Source organism: Mytilus galloprovincialis, chromosome 3, assembly GCF_965363235.1.
Source record: "Mytilus galloprovincialis chromosome 3, xbMytGall1.hap1.1, whole genome shotgun sequence".
Classification (NCBI taxonomy): Eukaryota; Metazoa; Mollusca; class Bivalvia; order Mytilida; family Mytilidae; genus Mytilus; species Mytilus galloprovincialis.
In genome coordinates, this window is record NC_134840.1 from 81946754 (window position 1) to 81967592 (window position 20839).

Here is a 20839-nt window from a genome sequence, read left to right on the forward strand (position 1 = left end):
ATCCTTATTATATAAATTGTTACATGTTTACTACACAGATTATGGTTATGAATCTAAGTGGTTAAAGTTTATAAAGAATATTTTAGATGATTGTGGTATGTCAAATGTTTGGCAAAACCAAACTGTTTTTTCGTCTTTATGGATTTCAAAGTGTATTGAACAGAAACTTAAGGATCAATTTATACAATTTTGGTATTCAGAAATGTTCAAGTCTCCTAAGGCATTGTGCTATAGATTATTTAAAACTCATTTTTGTTTTGAAAAATATATCTCAGAGTTATCACCCTATTATATGTACATCCTTTGTAAATTTAGATGTGGTAGTCACAGATTACCGGTCGAGACCGGGAGATGGCGCAATTTGCCAAGAAGCGAAATAGTGTGCTCTCTGTGTGACTCTATGGATATCGGTGATGAATACCACTATATAATGACATGTAGCTACTTTATCAATGAAAGAATAAATCTGCTTCCCCCTTTTTGTCACGAAAATGTTAACATTTATAAGTTTGAACAGCTATTTGCTTCCAACAATGTAATTGTATTAGAAAAACTATGTAAATTTATTAAGAACGTCCAAGAGAAAGTCGTTCCTCCAGGTTAAAACTTCTTAGTATCACTTTATATATGTATATGTAATTCACACATGCTATATAAGTTTGTATATTGTTAATATGTATATGTTCTCTGTAACAATTGTTTAAGAGAATAAAGTATTCATTCATTCATATTTCGGAGTTCTGAGTTCCAACTTAATTGATTTTGAGGCGTGTTCTACCTCCCTAATGTAAGTCTTGTCTTTTTTTTTTATTAGATTTGGCACGAACAAAGGTTTTCTATTTAAAACATAATTATAGCTCATGCAGACACCATGGACAAAGCCGGATTTTAAATAAGTACAAAAAACAAGATACATGCGGTTTTAGAGTTGTGTCTCTTTGAAAGTAAAATAAACGATTTAAACCAACCTTTAATTAAATTCATCCAAGTAAGGTCAGCCAGATAGAGAACGGATGGACCAGTCTTTTGTTTTGTTATTTTCTACCAGGGCGACTTGCAAATTAATTGAATGAATGTACGGATCAAGTTTAGAGTATTGAAGCTACAAATTTTTTTGAAATTGTTACATATTTTATGGGTGAAAAAGAAAAAGATGTCAACATATTTTATAAATTACATAGCCCTCGTTAAGCTTTAAATTTTCTACTTCCATTTGTTGCCCAATAATTCCATATCATTAAAATACCACAGGTTAAAATAATTACATGACGCTATTTGTAGGATGATTGACAATAGTTGTTTGATTTTGGGATTGGTTGGTTTTAATGCATTAATGTCCAGCAGCAAATACTTCATTAAGTGTTCTAAATAATTATATCATTGTTTTCACATTTTATTTTGTGGGTAGACAATTTTCCCGCCTTCTGAATGGCATATTACATACTTGATTTAGGAAGTGTGACAAAAAGATTGACAAGTCGCAACAAAAACACATTTGAGAGTACAAAACTGAAAAGAGTCTAGACAGACGTCGCTACTAAGGGCAATATTTCAAATGTTCACTCCCTGGTGCCATTTGCTATGGTTTTCTAAACATTTGTATGTTGATAGATTATATGCTTTATAGTTATACTACAAAACGCATCTCATAATGTATTGTGGATTCCTCGATTGTTGTGGACCGATGAACTAATATTTTTTTTGGGGTGTTTTTCCCCTATAAAAATGTGCTTGACCTGACGATTGTTATTTTTGACATTTTACTATTGAAACGCCTATACCTCCCCATAGAAATAGTCTACTTATAGTTAAAACTTGTTAATTTCTTTGTCATTTGGTCTCTTGTAAAGAGAAGTCTCATTTGCAATAATACAACATCTTTTTAGATTAACAGTTAATTGAAAATAGCAGACGTTAATTTTTGGGGGGGGGGGAATAACGATTTTTGAAAACTTGAAAACGGAACATAAATAAAATGAGAAAACCAAAGTGAGGCTCTCGTTATAAATATAAGTCATTTATTATTTGGAATTTTAATCGAAAATGCCTTTTGGCAGCCAGACGATTTAAACGCTTTAAAGTTGCTAACAATGTGCCTTTCTGTTAAAAAATGTATATCATTTAAGTAACTAGTAATTTGCCGCTGAGTAAATATAACCAAAGACAGACAAAAAGGGGGAATTAAAAATCTGATTGAATAAGTTCATTTCTTGCTCTCGGGGACGGTAATATTTCTTTTGATAGATGCAAACTTTGTAAAGAAGATAGGTATTGTTAAATGTTATAATAGTTTGAAAGAAAACTGTAATGGACTCGGTATGGGTCTTCGTAATTCTTCCCCTTTTTCAATGTAATGCTTGCGTTTAATTATTTTTTTGTGAAAGAAACGCATTAAATTGGTTATATGACTAGCATTTTTATGTAGAATCATAAAGAGATAGCTTGAATGCACACGGAGAAGTATCTTTGATGATTAAAATGATCAATTCATAACTCAATTCTGTAAATATTAAGGTTACACGGATTGATTTTGAATTGATATTTACTTTATTATCTAAAATAGATAGGTTTGCAGTTGCGAATTTAAAACATATTCTAAAGGATGAATAACATATTTATGCATTAGCTGTTTGCATGTTGGTTTTTTTTTTTTGTAGATAAAATACTTTAAACATTTTGATACTTCAAGCATGCATGTGTTGCACATTTAATAGTTTTTACTTGGCTTCTTTCCTTTTAATGATTTTTGGCATAAGACATTTTCAGTGTCGGTCAAACGACTTTTAGTAGTGCCTTTGATTTCTGTCATATTTATAATTCTGTATCGATTGTAGGTGACTACAATAGCTCTTCACAAAAAATGCAGAGTAAAACACTAACACATAAGCGAATTTTGAAAATAATATTAATGGACTTTAAGAGACCAATGTTACCTCCTTTTTTATTTCGCATCCGCGCCTTTTTGGAAAAGTCTTTTACTATTTACTTAAATACATACTTTATTGTTCTTATACAACATTACGACGTATTTATGACCATGCTATGATTTTTAAACAAAGATGGTTAAAACTGAAATTTTGATAGATTTGTAGTAAAACGAGGCTATTTTTGGTATTTTTTTTTTTACCTCTGTTTTACATCAAGTGAAAGAAATTTGAAGCCCTGAAAAAATATGAAACAAAGAATTAAATACAAGTAAATACATGTATGATATAACATCTAAGGGAGGATTTGTTTTTCATATTTTTTTATTACTTTTTGACTTTTCAAATCAGGGCCTTTAATTTAACTTCAAAAAGGGAGGGGGTATGGTTTTGTCCGAAAAATAATATTGTGATCCCAAATTTGATGAAGAAAAAAAATATTGTGGTCAAGCAGATGGCAACAAAACATGACAGACAAAAAAACTGTACCCCCCCCCCCCCCCAATCTGAAGTTAAAATGATTTTTCTCTTAAAAAAGTGTCCAAAAATATTAAAGACCGGCATCCTTGTTCCAAACCAAAGCAAAGTGATATAGAGAGACAAGATTTATTTTATTCTTCAGATACCAAACAGTTTTTTTTACTTATTTTTGTCCTTTGATGCAAACTTTTACAAATATAAACACATATGGTTTGCAATTTTGTATCATTATGGCGTTGAATAACGTTCTTATTTTTTTGATAGTTCAAAGTTTGTTGAAAAATCGTTTTCGTATAGCGATTAAACTCTTTCAAACGCATTTTAATACTCAACATGTTTCGCCTTCTTTCCTTCTTCAATTCTCCATGCAGGTGAATCAAAGAGAAGAGAAATTGACCATACATCTTTCTCTTTTGTTGATTTTTCTTCTTTTATGAGATGTTGGACATCTGCCGAATGTAAAATAAGTGTTATTTATATTGAGCATTTGTAGGTTTGAGTCATAATTTACATTCAGATATGGGTATTTAAATTCTGACGTTTTGTTCCTTTAATTTTATGTGTTTTAATATCGAAATTTGGTGCACCATGCCATAAATTAGCCTTATATGGATATTTTTATGTGTTTAATGCATTTGAACAGTACTAAATTTACCAAGATTTATTTCCCTATCACGACATTACTTCAGATTTTATACATTAAATATCATTTTAATCGTACTAAACATGAATGATGGTTTACTAATAATATTTACATTTTGCACAGTGGTATGCAAGGCTTGTCAGTGCAACGGAGAATAAAAGCCTATCTAACCAATAAATTAAAATCTTCACAGAGGAGCTTTGTTAATACATGAAAATGAAACAAAGATTTAAGACAGCCTTTTTAGATTTAAAATACTAGGACATGACTGAACCGGTGGAAATTAAAAATCAAACAATTGAATGCATTTAAGGAATGACTTTTATAGTTTTTCTGTCTATTTAAGAAAAAGGTTATACATAGAAGTAGCATATAAGAATTGGTGCACATAAAAATAACGCGCGTAGCGGTTTATTTCAAAGTGTGCACCACATTTTCATTTGTCATTTCGAATAGATAGAAAAATGTTACAGTCATTCCTTATAATTTATTTGTAAACTCCAATTTCAAACGGAATAAATCATGAAAAAACGTTGATGACGTCTAGGTCACATGACAAAATTATGTCTATGAGCTGATAGACAACACACTGTCAGCCAATCAGATGACGCGTTACATCCAACAATGATTGTTTCACAAGGGATCAATAATCAAACTGATTGCAGAGAAGGATATAACAGATATAAAAGAATTTCATATAAATTAGGTTTCCACGATGGCCGACTGGTGTAAGTACAAATGTAGTTAATCTTCTGTAATTATAGTCAGTCAACCTGGTGGTTGTGAGTTTGAATCATGCACATGCCAGGTGCGCTCGACTCCAATCTTAATATTGAAGTTAAACACACACAACCAATCAATGAATCATTTAATTAACTTAACGTGTATATGTTATTCATATATTTGTTGGGCAAACTAATTATGTTTGCTGCATGACTTAGGAAAACACTGCAAACTAAGAAAAACATGTTGAAAACGTGACAACCAAACATGCAACCTTAACATTTGACGTCACAGGATACTACAATGAAACAAGAAACACGTGAATATTAGTACATTTATTAAACAGATATATCATGTTAAGGAGGGGTATTTGCGAAAAATACCAGTCGAGAGAATGTTAAATTTCACGAGCCGTAATGCGAGGGAAATTCATTATGAGACTGGTATTTTTCGCAAATACCCCTCCAGAACTAACTCGAATAATTCAAGCCCTTTCCGTGTCCGATTTTCTCCAACACGATGTTAATGTAGCCTTCGTAGATCAGCGGAATATAACGACTGAATTATTCGGGTTACTCCAGAACATGCTATATCTGTTTAATTACACCGAATGTTAATGTTCAAAAACGCATTGATGATCGTTACGTTACAAGCGTCCAGTCGGATAGAGTATTGTTTGGCAAATACCACGGCAGAGAGGGTAAAATAGGCATATCCTTTTGGCAAATACCCCGGTGGCGTTAAAAAATGAACGATATTCATTTGATAATAGTAAATTGGTGAAAAATACACTGGCCATCAACCAATCAAAATCCAGGATTCTTACATAAGGTGTAATTATTATCTCGTATGCTGAAAGCCATTGTTCCAATTCTCGGTTAAGAGAACCAAAATATTTAAATCGGTAGCAGGAACCTATCGACCTAATACGTGACATTGATGTATAATTTGTTGTCTATTTGTCCGAGTATTTTCTTTGAGTGGAGTGATATGTCTACTTGTTGACTTTTGTATGTGTATTTTCTGTGTTAGTTCGTTGAAACCCTGACTTATCGTGACGATCTAGTATAAATCATATATTTATTTCTCGTAGCTGTAGCAGGTTAACTTTTCTGGCAGTCAGAAATATTTCTCGTTTCACACTAGATAGGGTGTGAAATGAATGAAAAATGTGTTTATTTTGTTGGCTTATCCTGCAAGCCAACGTGTTACGTCATCGTGACATTTTCATTGGCTTTTTTTGAAGTCCATGTTGACTTCAAGTTAAAACAAAGTCTCATTACCGTCTCTTAGGAGACGATATTAAGAATTGAACGATGGACAGTCAGTGCGTGAATGCTTCTTACAACCTGATTGGAAGATATTACGAGACGTGAATAATCAAAGTTTATTGATTGGTTCGGACAATCCAAACCTAGTAAATGTCCTTCAATACCGTAGAGTATCGGATTTGTCCTCTCTATTTTAGCAATTAGATTTTGCCTTGGTCATTAATCATGCATATTCATAATATTAATACACATGTAACTTTTAACTATAAATAACCGAATCTTCTGGAGTTTCGTAAACAACCACGTTAAACGATATATACTACTTCATAACGTGTGACCTCACGTGTGTGGTAAACTTTGTTGATTGATGCACGTGGCTATTCTATTAAATGAATTAATCTACAAAGCGATACACGTGGCTATTCTAGTAAATGAATTAATCTACAAAGCGAGAGCACTTTCCATTTTCATCAGCTAAGAGACGACTAGCCCTTTTTGAAAGGCTAATACTTGTTTCCCCTTTAAATTGAATATATTCAATAATACACAAAACATTTACACGTTTCACATGAACATATTGCTTTCTTTTTAACAAATGAGTCAATTGTGACGCATAAAAAAAGCTTGAAACTGTTTGATATTAACAATTAACAGCCTCGGGACCTGACACAATAATTTCAATACCATAAGCGGACTTTCATTTGAAGTGAAGTTTGCGAAATCGAAAGTAATTCATCAGGAAAAAGATATCTTTAACCATAAGTGAAATATGTTTAACAACTCGTAAGAATTGGATATCGCTTGTTATCATATACTTAGACTAAATAACATATGATTTTTACTGTATGATAATAGCATTAAATTAACGTAAATTCCATATTTTTCGAATTGGTGCTTAGCGGGCTGATATGAAAAGTTTATCACATGCCTTTCCGTAACGTTATCACATGGCATTCCGGTGATACTCGGCAAATTCCGGAAAATACACCTCAATGCTACGTTTTCAGTGAAAAACATTACGAAATAGTGTACAAAACAATTATTTAGATACTGAAAAGTATATTGTGTAAATAATAACAACAAAAAAAAACAACAAAAAAACAAACAAACAAATTATTAAATAAATGCATAATTTAGAAAGTTACTTTGAAAAGGTTGACTTTTCCAAACAGTTCATTATGTATTTTGTTGGTTTTTTTTTTTTTTTTGGTTTGTCGAGTCGTCCATATTAAAAATGTTTTCTCCTCTGTTGAGGCATATGGTAGAAAGATTTGATATCGAATGTACTAAATTTGGGTCCGACGTCCGTGAACTTTTCAATCTTTGAACTTCTATTTGGGAACCACGTAAACGGATCAATATATGAATCTGTTATTTTTCTCAATTGTTGAAGCATATGATAAAAAGCTCATAACATGTCATTTTTCATATCGCATGTATTATCAGCCCTCGGTCAATATCAGCCCTCGAGCCATGCGGCTCTTGGGCTGATATTGAACCTAGGGCTGATAATACATGCGATATGAAAAATGCCATGTAATAGTCTGATAGTATCAATGATCGTGATTTGTTTGCAATAATGATAATAAACTCGCGTACGGCTCGTTTATTATCACTCGCTTAAGGCTTTTTTATCATCATATTGAAATTAAACACATGGTGTTGGGATTCAAGTGATATCCAATTCTCACACTCGTTGTCATATTAAGCATACAGTATTCACTCTTGGACATAACGCAGCATTCAATTAACCAATCAGAAAATGAAGAATATAATTTACAAGAAAAGATAACTAAGTCCAGTTGCAAATACCACATGCACAGTCACGAACACATAAAAAATTATATCGCTAGCTACATGTAAATATTTTAGGGGAAAAGACAACATAAAAGGGGGTAGCGATCTGATGAGTTTGTCTATTTTCGACTGGTTTTTCTTTGTGTTCTTATGTTGTATTGTAGAGTTGGCGCCTCCAAACATGTTTAATCCACCACATTCTATATGTGCCTGTCCCTTGTCAGGAGCCTGTAACTTTATAGTGGTTATCAATTGTTGCTGTTTCTCATATTTGTATTTCGTTTATTGTCACAAGTTATGGGAGAGTTGGCACCTTTAAACATTTTTAACCCGGCCATCTTCGGTTTATGTGGTACTTTGGTGTCTTTTCAAATTCGTAATTCTTTAAGAAGCCCAATCTTCTTCGTGATGAAGTGAAATAAGTCTCGTAGTTTTAATTTCATGTTAGCCTTCTTTATGTACAAATCGATGATTTGTTTTTTGTTTTTTCTCAACTTTGAAAATAAGCCTCGACTTCAAGAACATAACTTTTTCCTTGAGAAATTTGTTGGAAAATACAATGAGTAGCATCAATGAATATACATGCATCGTGGTAGCGACGTTGGTGGTTCTAACATGGTATTCTCAGATCGACGGAAGTGCTTCGTGTTGTCATTTATATTTGTTACGTTTTACGATTATTAACCAGATAACACTTCAACGGTGATGGCTTTGGAATGATTGTCTGGAAAAATGATTTACGCTGTAAATATTTGGCAACAGATTATTTAGGGTGAAAAAATGAGAAAGGTTGATATTTTCATTTCATTATTTTCTGACAAATTCTGGGCAGCAACATACGGGAACGATTGGGATGAATAACTACATGATTACAAAATCAGATTTTATTAATCAAGCATCATTGAAGATAATTGAGTGACAGCTACATATAGAACCTTGAAGAGCGAGATTCTCGTAGGTTCTCGAGATATTCTCTGGAGGCCATCTGCCTATCCTTTCTATTTACATTGGTGCACTGTTTCGTAGACAATTTAAACAATCTTGTATAAATATTTGAATCTTTTTACTTTACGTTTGTGATATGGTCGACATTTAATATCTGTAATGAAAAGTTTAAACAAAATTTTGCATGACTTCATCTATTAAGTTGTTTATTCGCTACCAAATGGAGTACAAAATAAATATTTAATTGGTATGAAACCAAAAGTTTTTAAATCTCATGTTGACAATTTATAAATCAATTATGTATATGAAAATTAGAATAAATATTGACGTCTCTTTAATCCTCGAGTTGTCCTCTTCTACGACAATTTTTGTACATCTATCACCTTTTTATTTGAAATTTTGATGGAAACAAAAAAATGGACTACTTAATAACCTGTACAGTATATGGTTATAATTGAACGTCAAATGATTTTGGAATAACTAAGAACCCATCTGTTACCCTGAACTGTTTTCGAAAAATGCCAGAAATCCTCAAGTGTTTAATGCTATAAAGGTTCTTCATGTGTAGATAATGTAACAATCTGTGGATCGGATTTAACGTCCCCAAACCGACCGGACGTGGCGGGGTTTTATACATCCCACAAAGTCAAACAGACGCCCATTTTTAGAATGATTTAAAATGCCAGATGAGAAAAGTCTAGTGATGCCTATTCAACCCTTGTGGCTGACCCCAGACAGAAGAACTTAAAACTTTTAAATCACAAAGGAAAATAGGTTGTGGCCATAGTGGCTATTTCTCACGTCTGTGGTCGAATGAAATTTCACTTTATAAATAAATCGACCAAGAAATGCTGCTTAGTCTGCCAGTGAGCTGGATTACCCCCACCCCCTTTTTTCGGACTCATTGCAGTGGGGTTTACTAATAAGTTGTTTAAATCTAAAAAAGTATTCTATGTTAAATATTTTAGGACGATGTTTTGTGCGATTTTCCTTCGGGGTGAAATCAAACTCACTGCCCAAGAAGAAGTTCTCTCTATCAGAGGCAGATTCAAGGGGACCATTTATCTGTCCCCCCTTGTGGATTTAATCTTTTTCAGAGAATCCCCCTTCTCCGTGAGTATCCGCGAATCTGCATATGACACTTATAATAACAAACGACAAACTTAGTTGTCACTTAATATGTATGCTTTTCCATAACTTTTATCAAATTTCAAAATTAATTCATTTTTTTTTTTCATAAGAACAATAGACATCAAATCCTCACATATTTTCATCACTCTGTCATACTTATCTTTTAGGATTGAAATATCATATTTTCAATTCAGAAATTCAATCCTAATGTCTAAAATATTAATACCAAGTTTTAAATCAAATAGATAACAATCTTGCAATAAATAAAAGTTAACAATTTCAGTTAAGAATGTCTTTTGATAAATTATGTTTATATTCTTTCAAATTTTCGTAAGAAAAAAATCAGCTTATCTCTTCTATGTCAACATTTATCAAGATGAACGGTTCTCAGTTGATCAACGTGTTTCAACTGATTCTAGACCATGACTCACTGCTCCACTTGCGGGTATCCAGCTGAATGTCGACCATTCATTCATTCGTTGTTTTTAAAATAACTGAACCACTCTCTTACTAGTAATAGAAGCAGTCTATTCTTTTAAAAAATAAAGGAGATGTTGGTATTTGTTAATGTGACAGTTACCCAAAATTAAAACTCAAGACAATGACGTACGATTTAAACAGGCGTCCGTACAAAGTCAAGCAGAGTTTAAAAAGTTACGTAAACATTTATCCGAAACTAAAAATGAATTACAACAACATCACTAAATTCACAAATTGACAAAATATGAAGATACAAATAACGTTAACCGTGCCCGGAAATGTAGAAATGATCCATGTAAACTTGTCGCTCCTTTAAATGAACTTATTCTAAAAGGTTACCTATTCAACAATGTAATCAGGGCCGTAACTGCCTATGAGGCAGGGGAGGCAACTGCCTCCCATGAATTTTCTACACCAAATTTTTTTTTTGAAGTAATAAAATGAAATATTGACAATATGTACACGAAGAACTTGAATTTATATAATAAACATTACAAGTTTACAGTTTTAACAGTGTTATCATGATACGTGATATATCTGTCATTTTCCGGATTTTTTTACCGAAAGTGAATCGTTTCAGTATTTTATTTTTCATGTGGCCGTCCGTCTGTTATTCAGTATTCGTACAATTTTGAATAAAACTTAACTATTCACATTTATTTAGGGGCTCCATTAAGCAGAGGAAGTTCCCTTTGTATTGTGACTCTTTTATGATATTGGAAATTCGTTACCGGCTGAATCAGCTGTTGTGTCATTTTTTTAACGTCTCCCGGCCGATCGTACGAGAACATTATGGTCAATGCCTTAGTAGTTAAACACTCCCATTTGTTGAAGCAGAGACTTTCTAAACTAACTATATACTAGTTTAGAAAGTCCCTGGTTGTAGTTATATACATGTCTGTTCAGCTTTCAGCGAAGTTAAAATTCAAGGTCCTCGACAAAAAAATATCTTGCCTTCTATGATCTTGCTTTTTTTGAAAACTGCCAACGACAGACAAAAGTGGAAAATCTTCGTTACTGCCCTACACGCCAATGGCGTACAAGGGCAGTAAGTAAGTAAGTAAGTATGATCTTGCTTTATATGTTTTTTTTTTAACTTACCAGTTTGATTTCTAACAAAAATATCTTTAAATACAGATAATAATTGTTTGTATAAAAAATTACTTCAAAGATCCAGCAATACTGATCTTTCTTAAAGTAAGGAAATCGAAGGAAAACGGCTGATTTTTAGCCATATTGAGAACAAAATCCGCGGTCACAATGTATTTAATGTTAATAATTATAGGTCAAAGTACGGCCTTCAAGGCGGAGCCTTGGCTTACCCCGAACAGCAATCTCAGTTTGATTTTGCATAAAAATTGCTTTCTTAAAGTAAGTAAATCGAAGGAAAACGGTTAATTTTTAGCCATTTTACTGCGAGAAAAAAATCGGTGGGGGCTGCGCCCCAACCCCTCTCTCTAAGGGGCCTCAATCGGCGGCCCCAAACCCCTACCTCCCCTGAATTCGAACCCTAGTTACGGCCCTGGTAATAATTAATAGTTATGCCACAAGGACGCGGTGTGTCATGCCACAAGGACGCGGTGTGTCAGTGTAAGATCACCCCGATGGCAGGAGGCCAGAGGGTGATCTAACACTGACACACCAAGTCCGAATGGGATAACTATTTTACATCCCAGCTGTTTTAGATTAGACGGAAAACCATTTACAATTCATAAAATCTAGTTTAGTATGCCACACAACCATTATAATATACTTTATATATTACTATATGATGTATACCCTTAATGACCCTCAAACACGATGAGTAGATATCAAATAATGTCAACTCGCCCCGCTTGCCAATCGGACCACACAATATTGCCACTTAATAAAAAAAATCGCCCAATTCTTGTTTACCGACTCGCCCCACTTTTGAAAAAGTGTAAAATCAAATTGAACAATCAGTCTGAAAACTCACTTATTCATGTTATTAATGAAAAAGGTTTAAACTTCACTGAATAAAGGTTTGACAACTCGCCTCACTTATAAAAAGATCTTGCTTCCTTTAAGTATATCAAATTACTATTATTTCGTATCCAGTCGTCCTGGTGTAGTGGTATGTGTCGTGGCTTGATATGCTAAAGGTCTTGAGTTCGAATCCCAGCATATACACTGGATTTTTTCTACTTTGATAGATAGGCTTTTCCGTATAATTAATTATAAGTTTTATAGTGGATTTGACATTCCCGCCAAAATGTTACAGAACAAAAGAAAGCATGCATGACAAAGAAACTCAAACTGGGGTGATCCGGCTCAGATCACCCCTGTTAGAACAAAGGAGCTGGGATGTAAGATCATTGAATATTGTTTTTATTGGTATAAATATTGATCTTGTTATCAGTAAATTAAAAGCTAACTAAATATTACTAGTATGTTATATACATATTCATGGATCTACAATCTGTCGATACCTGTAACTTGGCATTGCACAAGGTCATGTTTTTCTCTGGCTGTTTATGACGTCTGTACACTAAATCCATTGGATGTTGGATGTGTACGGATTGATAGTTTAGTCTTAGTTGCATGATTTTTTTATTAGCTGTTAGTGGCTTTGAACTAGCTGTCAGATAACTGCGAGTACTCTCAGATCTGTTCATTGTGTCTTTTTGTGTCGGGATGTATAAGTACCGGGCCACTTCCACTTGTATTTTTTGTCCATCTGATGAGTTAAGCCTTTTTCAACTGATTTTTATAGTTCGTTCTTATGTTGTACTGTTATACCACTGTCCCAGATTAGGGGGAGGGTTGGGATCCCGCTAACATGTTTAACCCCGCCACATTATTATGTATGTGTCTGTCCCAAGTCAGGAGCCTGTAATTCAGTGGTTGTCGTTTGTTTATGTGTTACATATTTGTTTTTCGTTCATTTTTTTTACATAAATAATGCCGTTAGTTTTCTCGTTTGAATTGTTTTACATTGTCTTATCGGGGCCTTTTATAGCTGACTATGCGGTATGGGCTTTGCTCATTGTTGAAGGCCGTACGGTGACCTATAGTTGTTAATGTCTGTGTCATTTTGGTCATTTGTGGATAGTTGTCTCATTGGCAATCATACCATATCTCCCTTATTTTTATATTAGCCTTGACTTGGGCACATATGTACATGTCGAGGGATTAAAATTTGCTTGAGATATCAACCCAACCACTTTAAATAAATATCGACCAGCAGATAATAAATGTCATATAAGAGCTAGCAGACAATAAAAATCAGTACATGTAAAACACTTCTTTAAGTGAATGTTGTGAACAAATAGCAGGTTACCATTTTGACATTTGATCTTGATCTCACAGAAAAAAAAAGATTAAATATTAGCAGTAATAAGTATGATTTGTTCATCTTGGTACACATGGTAAACAATTTCCAAAACTTTAGACAGATAAGGAGAGGTTAGTCCATTAGTATTTTCTTATTCAAATTTCACTTATGAAATAAACGATTATGCAAGAAATATTTGCCACTGGACTGTTTTGAAGCTTTCGGACATTTCGTGTATAATGAACAGGCTATTGGTCTTGAGTGTACCTGATGAAGGATATTCACATGAATTTTTTTTATCAGTGGCAATTCTCAACTCCCGCTCTCTAAGATTTATACAGTGAATATTATAATTAACAAATTAATAACATTCTTAACTGTTATTGATAACAAGGAAAACAAATTCTTAAAACAAAGACTCTCGACAGAAAATTATAGACAAATCGTGTAAGAGTGGGTTATATATGATTTCAAACTCGTGTAGATTTTAACAAACAAAAATACACATGCATGCAAGGCCTGAAACCCTATTTTTCTGCATTTTTATCGATGCTTACAAAGTAAAATCACAAAAATACTGAACTTAGAGGAAAATCAATTCGGAAAGTCCATAATCACATGTTAAATTTTTGTTTAGTACATTTTCTTCAATTCTTCAACTTATTTTCACTAAAACTAAATAGTTGCTAAACAGTATTTTAAAATGTCAGCAGTTTAAAGTGCTGTTTCTTTATTCTGTTGAATAACTTAAACTGTCCCTCTTTTTTCTTCTAATAGAAAGGGGGGGAGGGGGGGTCGGTATGTAAAAAAATACTGCTTTTATACTATCGTATAGATAAGAGCAAAAACATATTCAATAAGTTCAAATATTAAAGAAAATTACAACAAAGTCTTTGTACACAAATCGAACGGGAAAAGGTCAATGTCCCAAGCGCATGAGGTTTTTGCGCCTGCTGCACCAGCAAGAGAAACCCAACCACTTAATACGAGTTGCAGTTTAAGATTGTCAGTGTTGTATATTCTATGCTATTGTGACAAGGCTGCTTCCATCTATAAAGAAACCCTAGACTTTCTCTAAGCGCCGCTTTCGAAGAATTTTTCGATGTACTTCTATTTCGTTGTCAGATGTTATCAAGCGTATTACATTTACGGTAAGGTCATGTGTTTTTTATTGGTTTTGCATCAGGTCAAATTTAAAAAAAACATATTGAATAATATGATAAAAAAAAACGGCACGGGACGTTTGCGCTTTTTCATAGGACATTTGCGCTTTTTTTTGTGGACACTTGCGCTTCAAAACATAGGACATTTGCGCTTTTTAAAAATGGACATTTGCGCTTTTTACATAGGACATTTGCGCTTTTTTATATATCTATGACTTCCCTCCTCTTTTATCCGGGCTGGGACCGTCTTAGGTTTCAAAGTCAAATTTCTTCAACATAACAGAAGCATTCTAAATTGGTTGTACATGTAAAGATGATTATTCCATTTTCTCTGTCGTTGACTTGAAGAAAATTTACGAATTTTGAGGTCTGTACAGGATAACCTCCAAAGAGAGTGTGAACCTCTTCTATTGACTTAGGCAAATTTGGTTGGGATTTTCTTCTCTTAGCTGACGGCGCTCAATTTTTCTGTCGTCGCATTGTTGATGATTATGATCATTTTTCTGACTCAAAATATTAGAAGTCACATTGTCCGTTTTAATTCTTGCATTACAGTTTTTAACGGTACATCTCCATGAAAGGTCTCCAATTTTTAGGGTTTGTTCGAAACGATATAAAAATCCATCAAGACATATACATTGTTTTTCCTTTACTAGTCACTATAACTTTAAACTCCATGTTCAAGACTGTGTCAATGAACTAACTAATGACAAATATAAGTTAAATTTATTTACGTAATGAATACTTCTCATTTTAAGATTGCAGGTAGTCGACTATACGTAAAAAGCGCAAATGTCCGGTCAATTTAATACAGGTGAATCAAAATTAAAAGCGCAAATGTCCATAGTATTTGAAGCGCAAATGTCCTATCGTTTTACAGGTAAAAAGCGCAAACGTCCTGTGCCCCAAAAAAAACTCAAAAACAAATTTAAATTTAAAACATGCCAATTTGAAACCAACACTTCATTTCAGTGTTTCTCTTCTAAATAATCATTTAAATGATTTTATCTAGCAAATACAAATCAGTATTTAACGTTATGTTTTTAACAAAATAATTAATGATTGATATATATTAAGACTTTTTTATATTTTTACCACGTTTTATTTTATGCGTTTGTTTGGATTTTTTTGTTGTTTTTTTTTTTTTGTTGTTTTTTTTTTTTTTTTAACTCAGACCACTAAAAAAAAAACCTTCCAAAAAGAGGGCGCAAAAAAAATTTAAAAGATGACACATTGTTGATCTTAATATGTTGTAAAAAAAATCTTTCAATTTTAGTCACAAGACTGATGCTTTCTTTTCCATTGTGGATTTTAAAATGGATAAAATTATTGAATACTAAAATTAAAACACAAAACTAACTCAACAAGATTAATAATACACAATCGTTTTATATAAATTAGAACAGATGAAATGAACACGAAATTACATCCATAAACTGCATACTCAGCCGTACTCGGAATGTCTCTTCCCGAGATTTGACTACACTCACTGAAATTCTGCCGTACTCGGAATGTCTCTTCCCGAGATTTGACTACACTCACTGAAATTCTGCCGTACTCGGAATGTCTTTTCCCGAGCCTTGACTACATGATGCATTGATGAAACCTATCGATTCTTCAACCAGACATGTTTTCATAATATCATAACCTTTGTTGCAGTTGGAGTTCCGTATAATGTCACTGTGCATTATTAGATTTTTGTGAAAATTTGTTTGTTCTATATTTCCTTTAGTTCTGCACTCTTCCAGAAGCTCTCGGGTACTATTATGTCCTGGATTCGTGTCATGGTTAAAACGACTGTCTAGGCCCACTTTACCAATGGCTTTAGGCTTTCTATTGTCAGTAGCACGTAATCTAGATGGCGCTTTGTTATTTGAACAACACTGAAGTACTAATTTAAACAGTTTCGAATATCTTTGCTTTATTTTCCCAATGTGTTGTGCATAAATATACGGGTCCAAAGCACTATTAAGAAAGACTAGAGCTATTCCACATAATTTAACTTGATATAATGTAATTGACTCTCCCGTGGCTAGTTCCACAAAGTGTGAAATAATAAGCGGTCCCCAGCAAAGTCCCATCAAAAGAATGACCACGAGGCACATTGTCAACGCCTTATTATCCCGATAGGGGAAAGTAGAATTAGAACACGTTTGACACTTTCTACTTGGACAGTTTTGCCTAATTAAATTTCGACATTGTTTACAAGGTAGTGTACTTACTGTCTTGCTAAGTTTATCGGTTTGTCTGTGAACCATTATTGTAATAATTATATACGACAGTGCCACGATCACAAAACTGACAATTGTCACAGGAGCCACAAAGAATAATACGAAGTTTTGTAGTTGTGGATTACTGCTATTTATTATAGCTTGGCATGTTTTCTGGTTCGGATTCCAGTTGTGTGTTACATGAAGTGTTCCTCCGACACTCAAAGTGAAACTAAATATCCAAATCATGGTGAGAATTATTGCGGTTCTTGTGATACTTAATGTTCCACTAGCCTGTCCCACAACTCGGGCTAGTCTATGAAGAGCTATTGCAACTAATGTGAATAAGGAAAGCATCCCACTTGCAGATCCCAAAAATAATACACTCCCACAAAACATTTTCGGAACAGGTGGTTCCGAATACAGTAAAAATAAATATGTCGGTGCTAAAAATGTACATGTAATAAAATCTGCACCAGTTAAATTTAGAACTAAAACGTCAAAATTCGTTCGAATTCGTTTCTTTTTCACTGCAGCATATATCACAACAGAATTTCCGATACATCCCATAAGTAAAACGAAAATAATAAGCACTGTGCAGACGGCAAGTGAGGCCGTGTGAACCGTTCCAACGAACGCGGACGTCGTAGATGACACCTCTTGTGAACAGTTTCTCTTTGGCGTCATCATGTGTAGAATTGTCACTGTATTATATATTTTACTTGACCCGGACAACATATCTTTAGATTCGAATAAATACGGCATCGAACTTAATACATGGTGTTGCAAAAACTCCCTTGTAGCAATTAATTTAATCAGGTTTAAAGTTACAAACTTTCGGTCAATGAATATTTCTTCCCATCGGCTATATTAAAGTATGGAATTATTTATATATTTAACAATCCCAACTTAAAACATTAAAGTATTTACGACATATCATAATATGTGCAGATTTAGTCAGACAAGAAACAATAAAATATTAGTTTTGTATTACTCAAGTTAAAGTGGGACGAGTTTCCACGCGATTACACCAATACTGTAGACGCTTTAAATGAAAAATGTTTCGTTTTTTCCATGTCACTACACATTATCCCTCGCTACATCACTGTAACCTCACAAAAATCCTACACAAAACAGCAGTATTAAACATTTATCACTCAGATTTATTGCATTTTTACAACAAATTCACATCTCTCTGCAGAGTATAAACAACTAATGTCTGTTGATCTGCTATTTGATGGCAGATGTATTTTCACTTTAGTCTGAAGTTAAATTATCACTTTCGTTCTATAAGATTTCCCTTGCTGTCTGTGAAGATAAAAAATGAGTTTGACGAGCTTATCTCTGTTCTATCTCCGTCTTAAAGATTTGGCAAATATGTTTCATTATCACTCTTGTCGGTAATGTTACGGTTCCTAATTGCTCCCATTCCTTGAACGATTTGTCAAATTGTAACATCAGTTTTACCATAAAGCATATAATCCACACAGATCCTGCCAATAAATTAAAAAAGATGGTTAAAACATTCGTATAGTTAAACACTTAAGCTGCACTGATTCCGAACTGAAAAACGGAATGTCTTTTGGCTTAAAGAACTTCAGAGGTAAAAAGGTTAATATTATATCCGCACAATTTACTACATTTTTAATGAACGTCGCTCAGATGAATAATGAATACCATGTGTATGAATAGATTTATAGCGTGATTTGACGGGTAGATCTGACAGCCTGTTATTATATTCACTATACCAATGGAAACCTGATCCGGCGATCGACTCCTTGCCGAACTGTAAAGTGACAGGGCCTAAGCAGATTGATTATGCTGTATATATGTCACTGCAGACGACAAAGACTTAAAATTTTGACGAGGACACACAATGGAAAACTGTAAGAAATCTACTGTATTAACTTTTCTCCTTCTTTGTTGTGTTAAATACAGTTTTTATGGATGACGTGTTTCATAAGGCCTCCCGTAATGAGAGTGTATAAACCGTCTATTGAAAACTTGATCTCTTTACAAAACATTTAAAAGCCATCTTCACAAAGTGTTTCTTCATTTTCCTTCATCCTGTTTATATCAGCTCATATCTAATTCAGAAAAGAAATTGAAAAAAAAGAAAGATTGTTCAGATTTCAGATATGATGTTAAAATTCATAGCATTTAATAAGGGACCATGATAAACAGATTTGACTTTAAACAAGATACTCTATAATCTTAAAAATCTCCTATGAAAATAATTAGAAAGGAGATAATAAAATGAAAATGAACAGAATATTAGAATAAATTGTATCCATCTTGAAAAAATATTTTTCATCTGTTCATTGATATCATGTGCCAAAAGAAAAGTTTTATCAAATTACTTTCAATTTAGCAGTAGCATAAAAAGATAAAAACTCTCTTATATTTCAAAATTGTATGCAAAATTTCACCTATAGGTCAAAAAGGGTGAACAAAATATCTGCCAATTAGATTTTGCATACCAAAAAGGACAAATTTGATTTTAAACTTTATCTGAAATTAATTGGGTTTCTTAGTGATAGATAGACCAACACAATTTAAAAGAACTAGATTCAAAAAGAGATGCAGAGCCAGATTTAGGGGCTATATATATAATATATGCATAAACTCATATAACTTGTATAACTCCAAAAGGTGGATTGCCAGCCCCCCCCCCCTTTGTTTTTTTTTTTTTTTTTTTTTTTTTTTTTTATCAAAACCCTGTATCTGCACCTTAAATGGGAGTAGAGATCTAAACAGAAATACTCTAACCCCTTCATTTGTCATGCATGTTCCTGTCCCAACTCAGAAAACCTTTTTTATAGTAGTTGTCGTATACCCTATCTTAATTGGGTTTTCGCTATTTGAAACATTTTGTATTACGGGCGGATCATATATTTGAGACGATTTAGATCCGAATATATTGTATGTACATCTATCTATAATTGTTGAAGACTGAATGTTGCCCTCTAGATTTCATTTATTTTACATTATATTTTTTTGATAGGTAGCTGTCGTATTAACGTACCCCCTACACCTCCTTTAATTTGTAAAGGTATAGAATCAGAAATAATTGAAAAGAGTGAAAATTGGTGTGATAATAGAAAATTGGTCGTTTAGTACAGTAATACATTTAGACCACATCATTCCAATGTCTCCGAGATTTTTATATTCGCCGGTCGATCAAATATCAATCCGTCTTGGATTTCATTTCACAAAATTTTACTGTGGGTTAACCCGAATATTCATTGTCAATATCAAATTCCCTATTAACGACAAAGCCCGCTGTGAAATGTTTATTGAATCTTATGATACCGAACTTAATTTATTATCCACCTAGTCGAACACCTGACGTTTAACATCAAAACAATTTCATTTAATTCGCCCTTTTTGTTTTGCTTTACCATACAACTTCTTAAGATAGCGTATTGTTTTACCAAATTTAATAACTTCGAAAGGCCGTTTCTGTTTTTTAATTTGTTTTTCGTCAAGTCATATATTCAAATGCTACAAACCATCCAGGGAGAACAAATTTAAACACAAACTTATAAAAGCTAACATTGGTATCTATTTTTCTCAAAACTTCTCTTTGTTCCTTATTTAATTTGTTTTATCTAGCAGTCTATCGATTGGTAAGGCAGCAACCATTTGATTTTCTGGGGGGGGGCTATGGTTTTTTTTGGAAAAAAAAGTTTGTTTCCAGTTTTTGGAGAAAAGAATAATTTGTTTTTGATTCTGAGAAAAAAAAATTGTTTGTTTCACCCTCAGCTGCCACTATAT

The 20839-nt window shown here is 33.2% G+C and overlaps 1 protein-coding gene across 1 annotated transcript; it reads right to left on the minus strand.

The window, feature by feature from the left end:
• Window positions 1–16221: 16221 nt before the first annotated feature.
• Window positions 16222–18297, minus strand: LOC143069123 (putative G-protein coupled receptor 75). The gene has a single exon (XM_076243596.1). The coding sequence runs from the start codon at window positions 17825–17827 to the stop codon at window positions 16391–16393; it is 1437 nt and encodes a 478-aa protein (XP_076099711.1). The 5' UTR covers window positions 17828–18297; the 3' UTR covers window positions 16222–16390.
• Between the last annotated feature and the right edge of the window lie 2542 nt (window positions 18298–20839).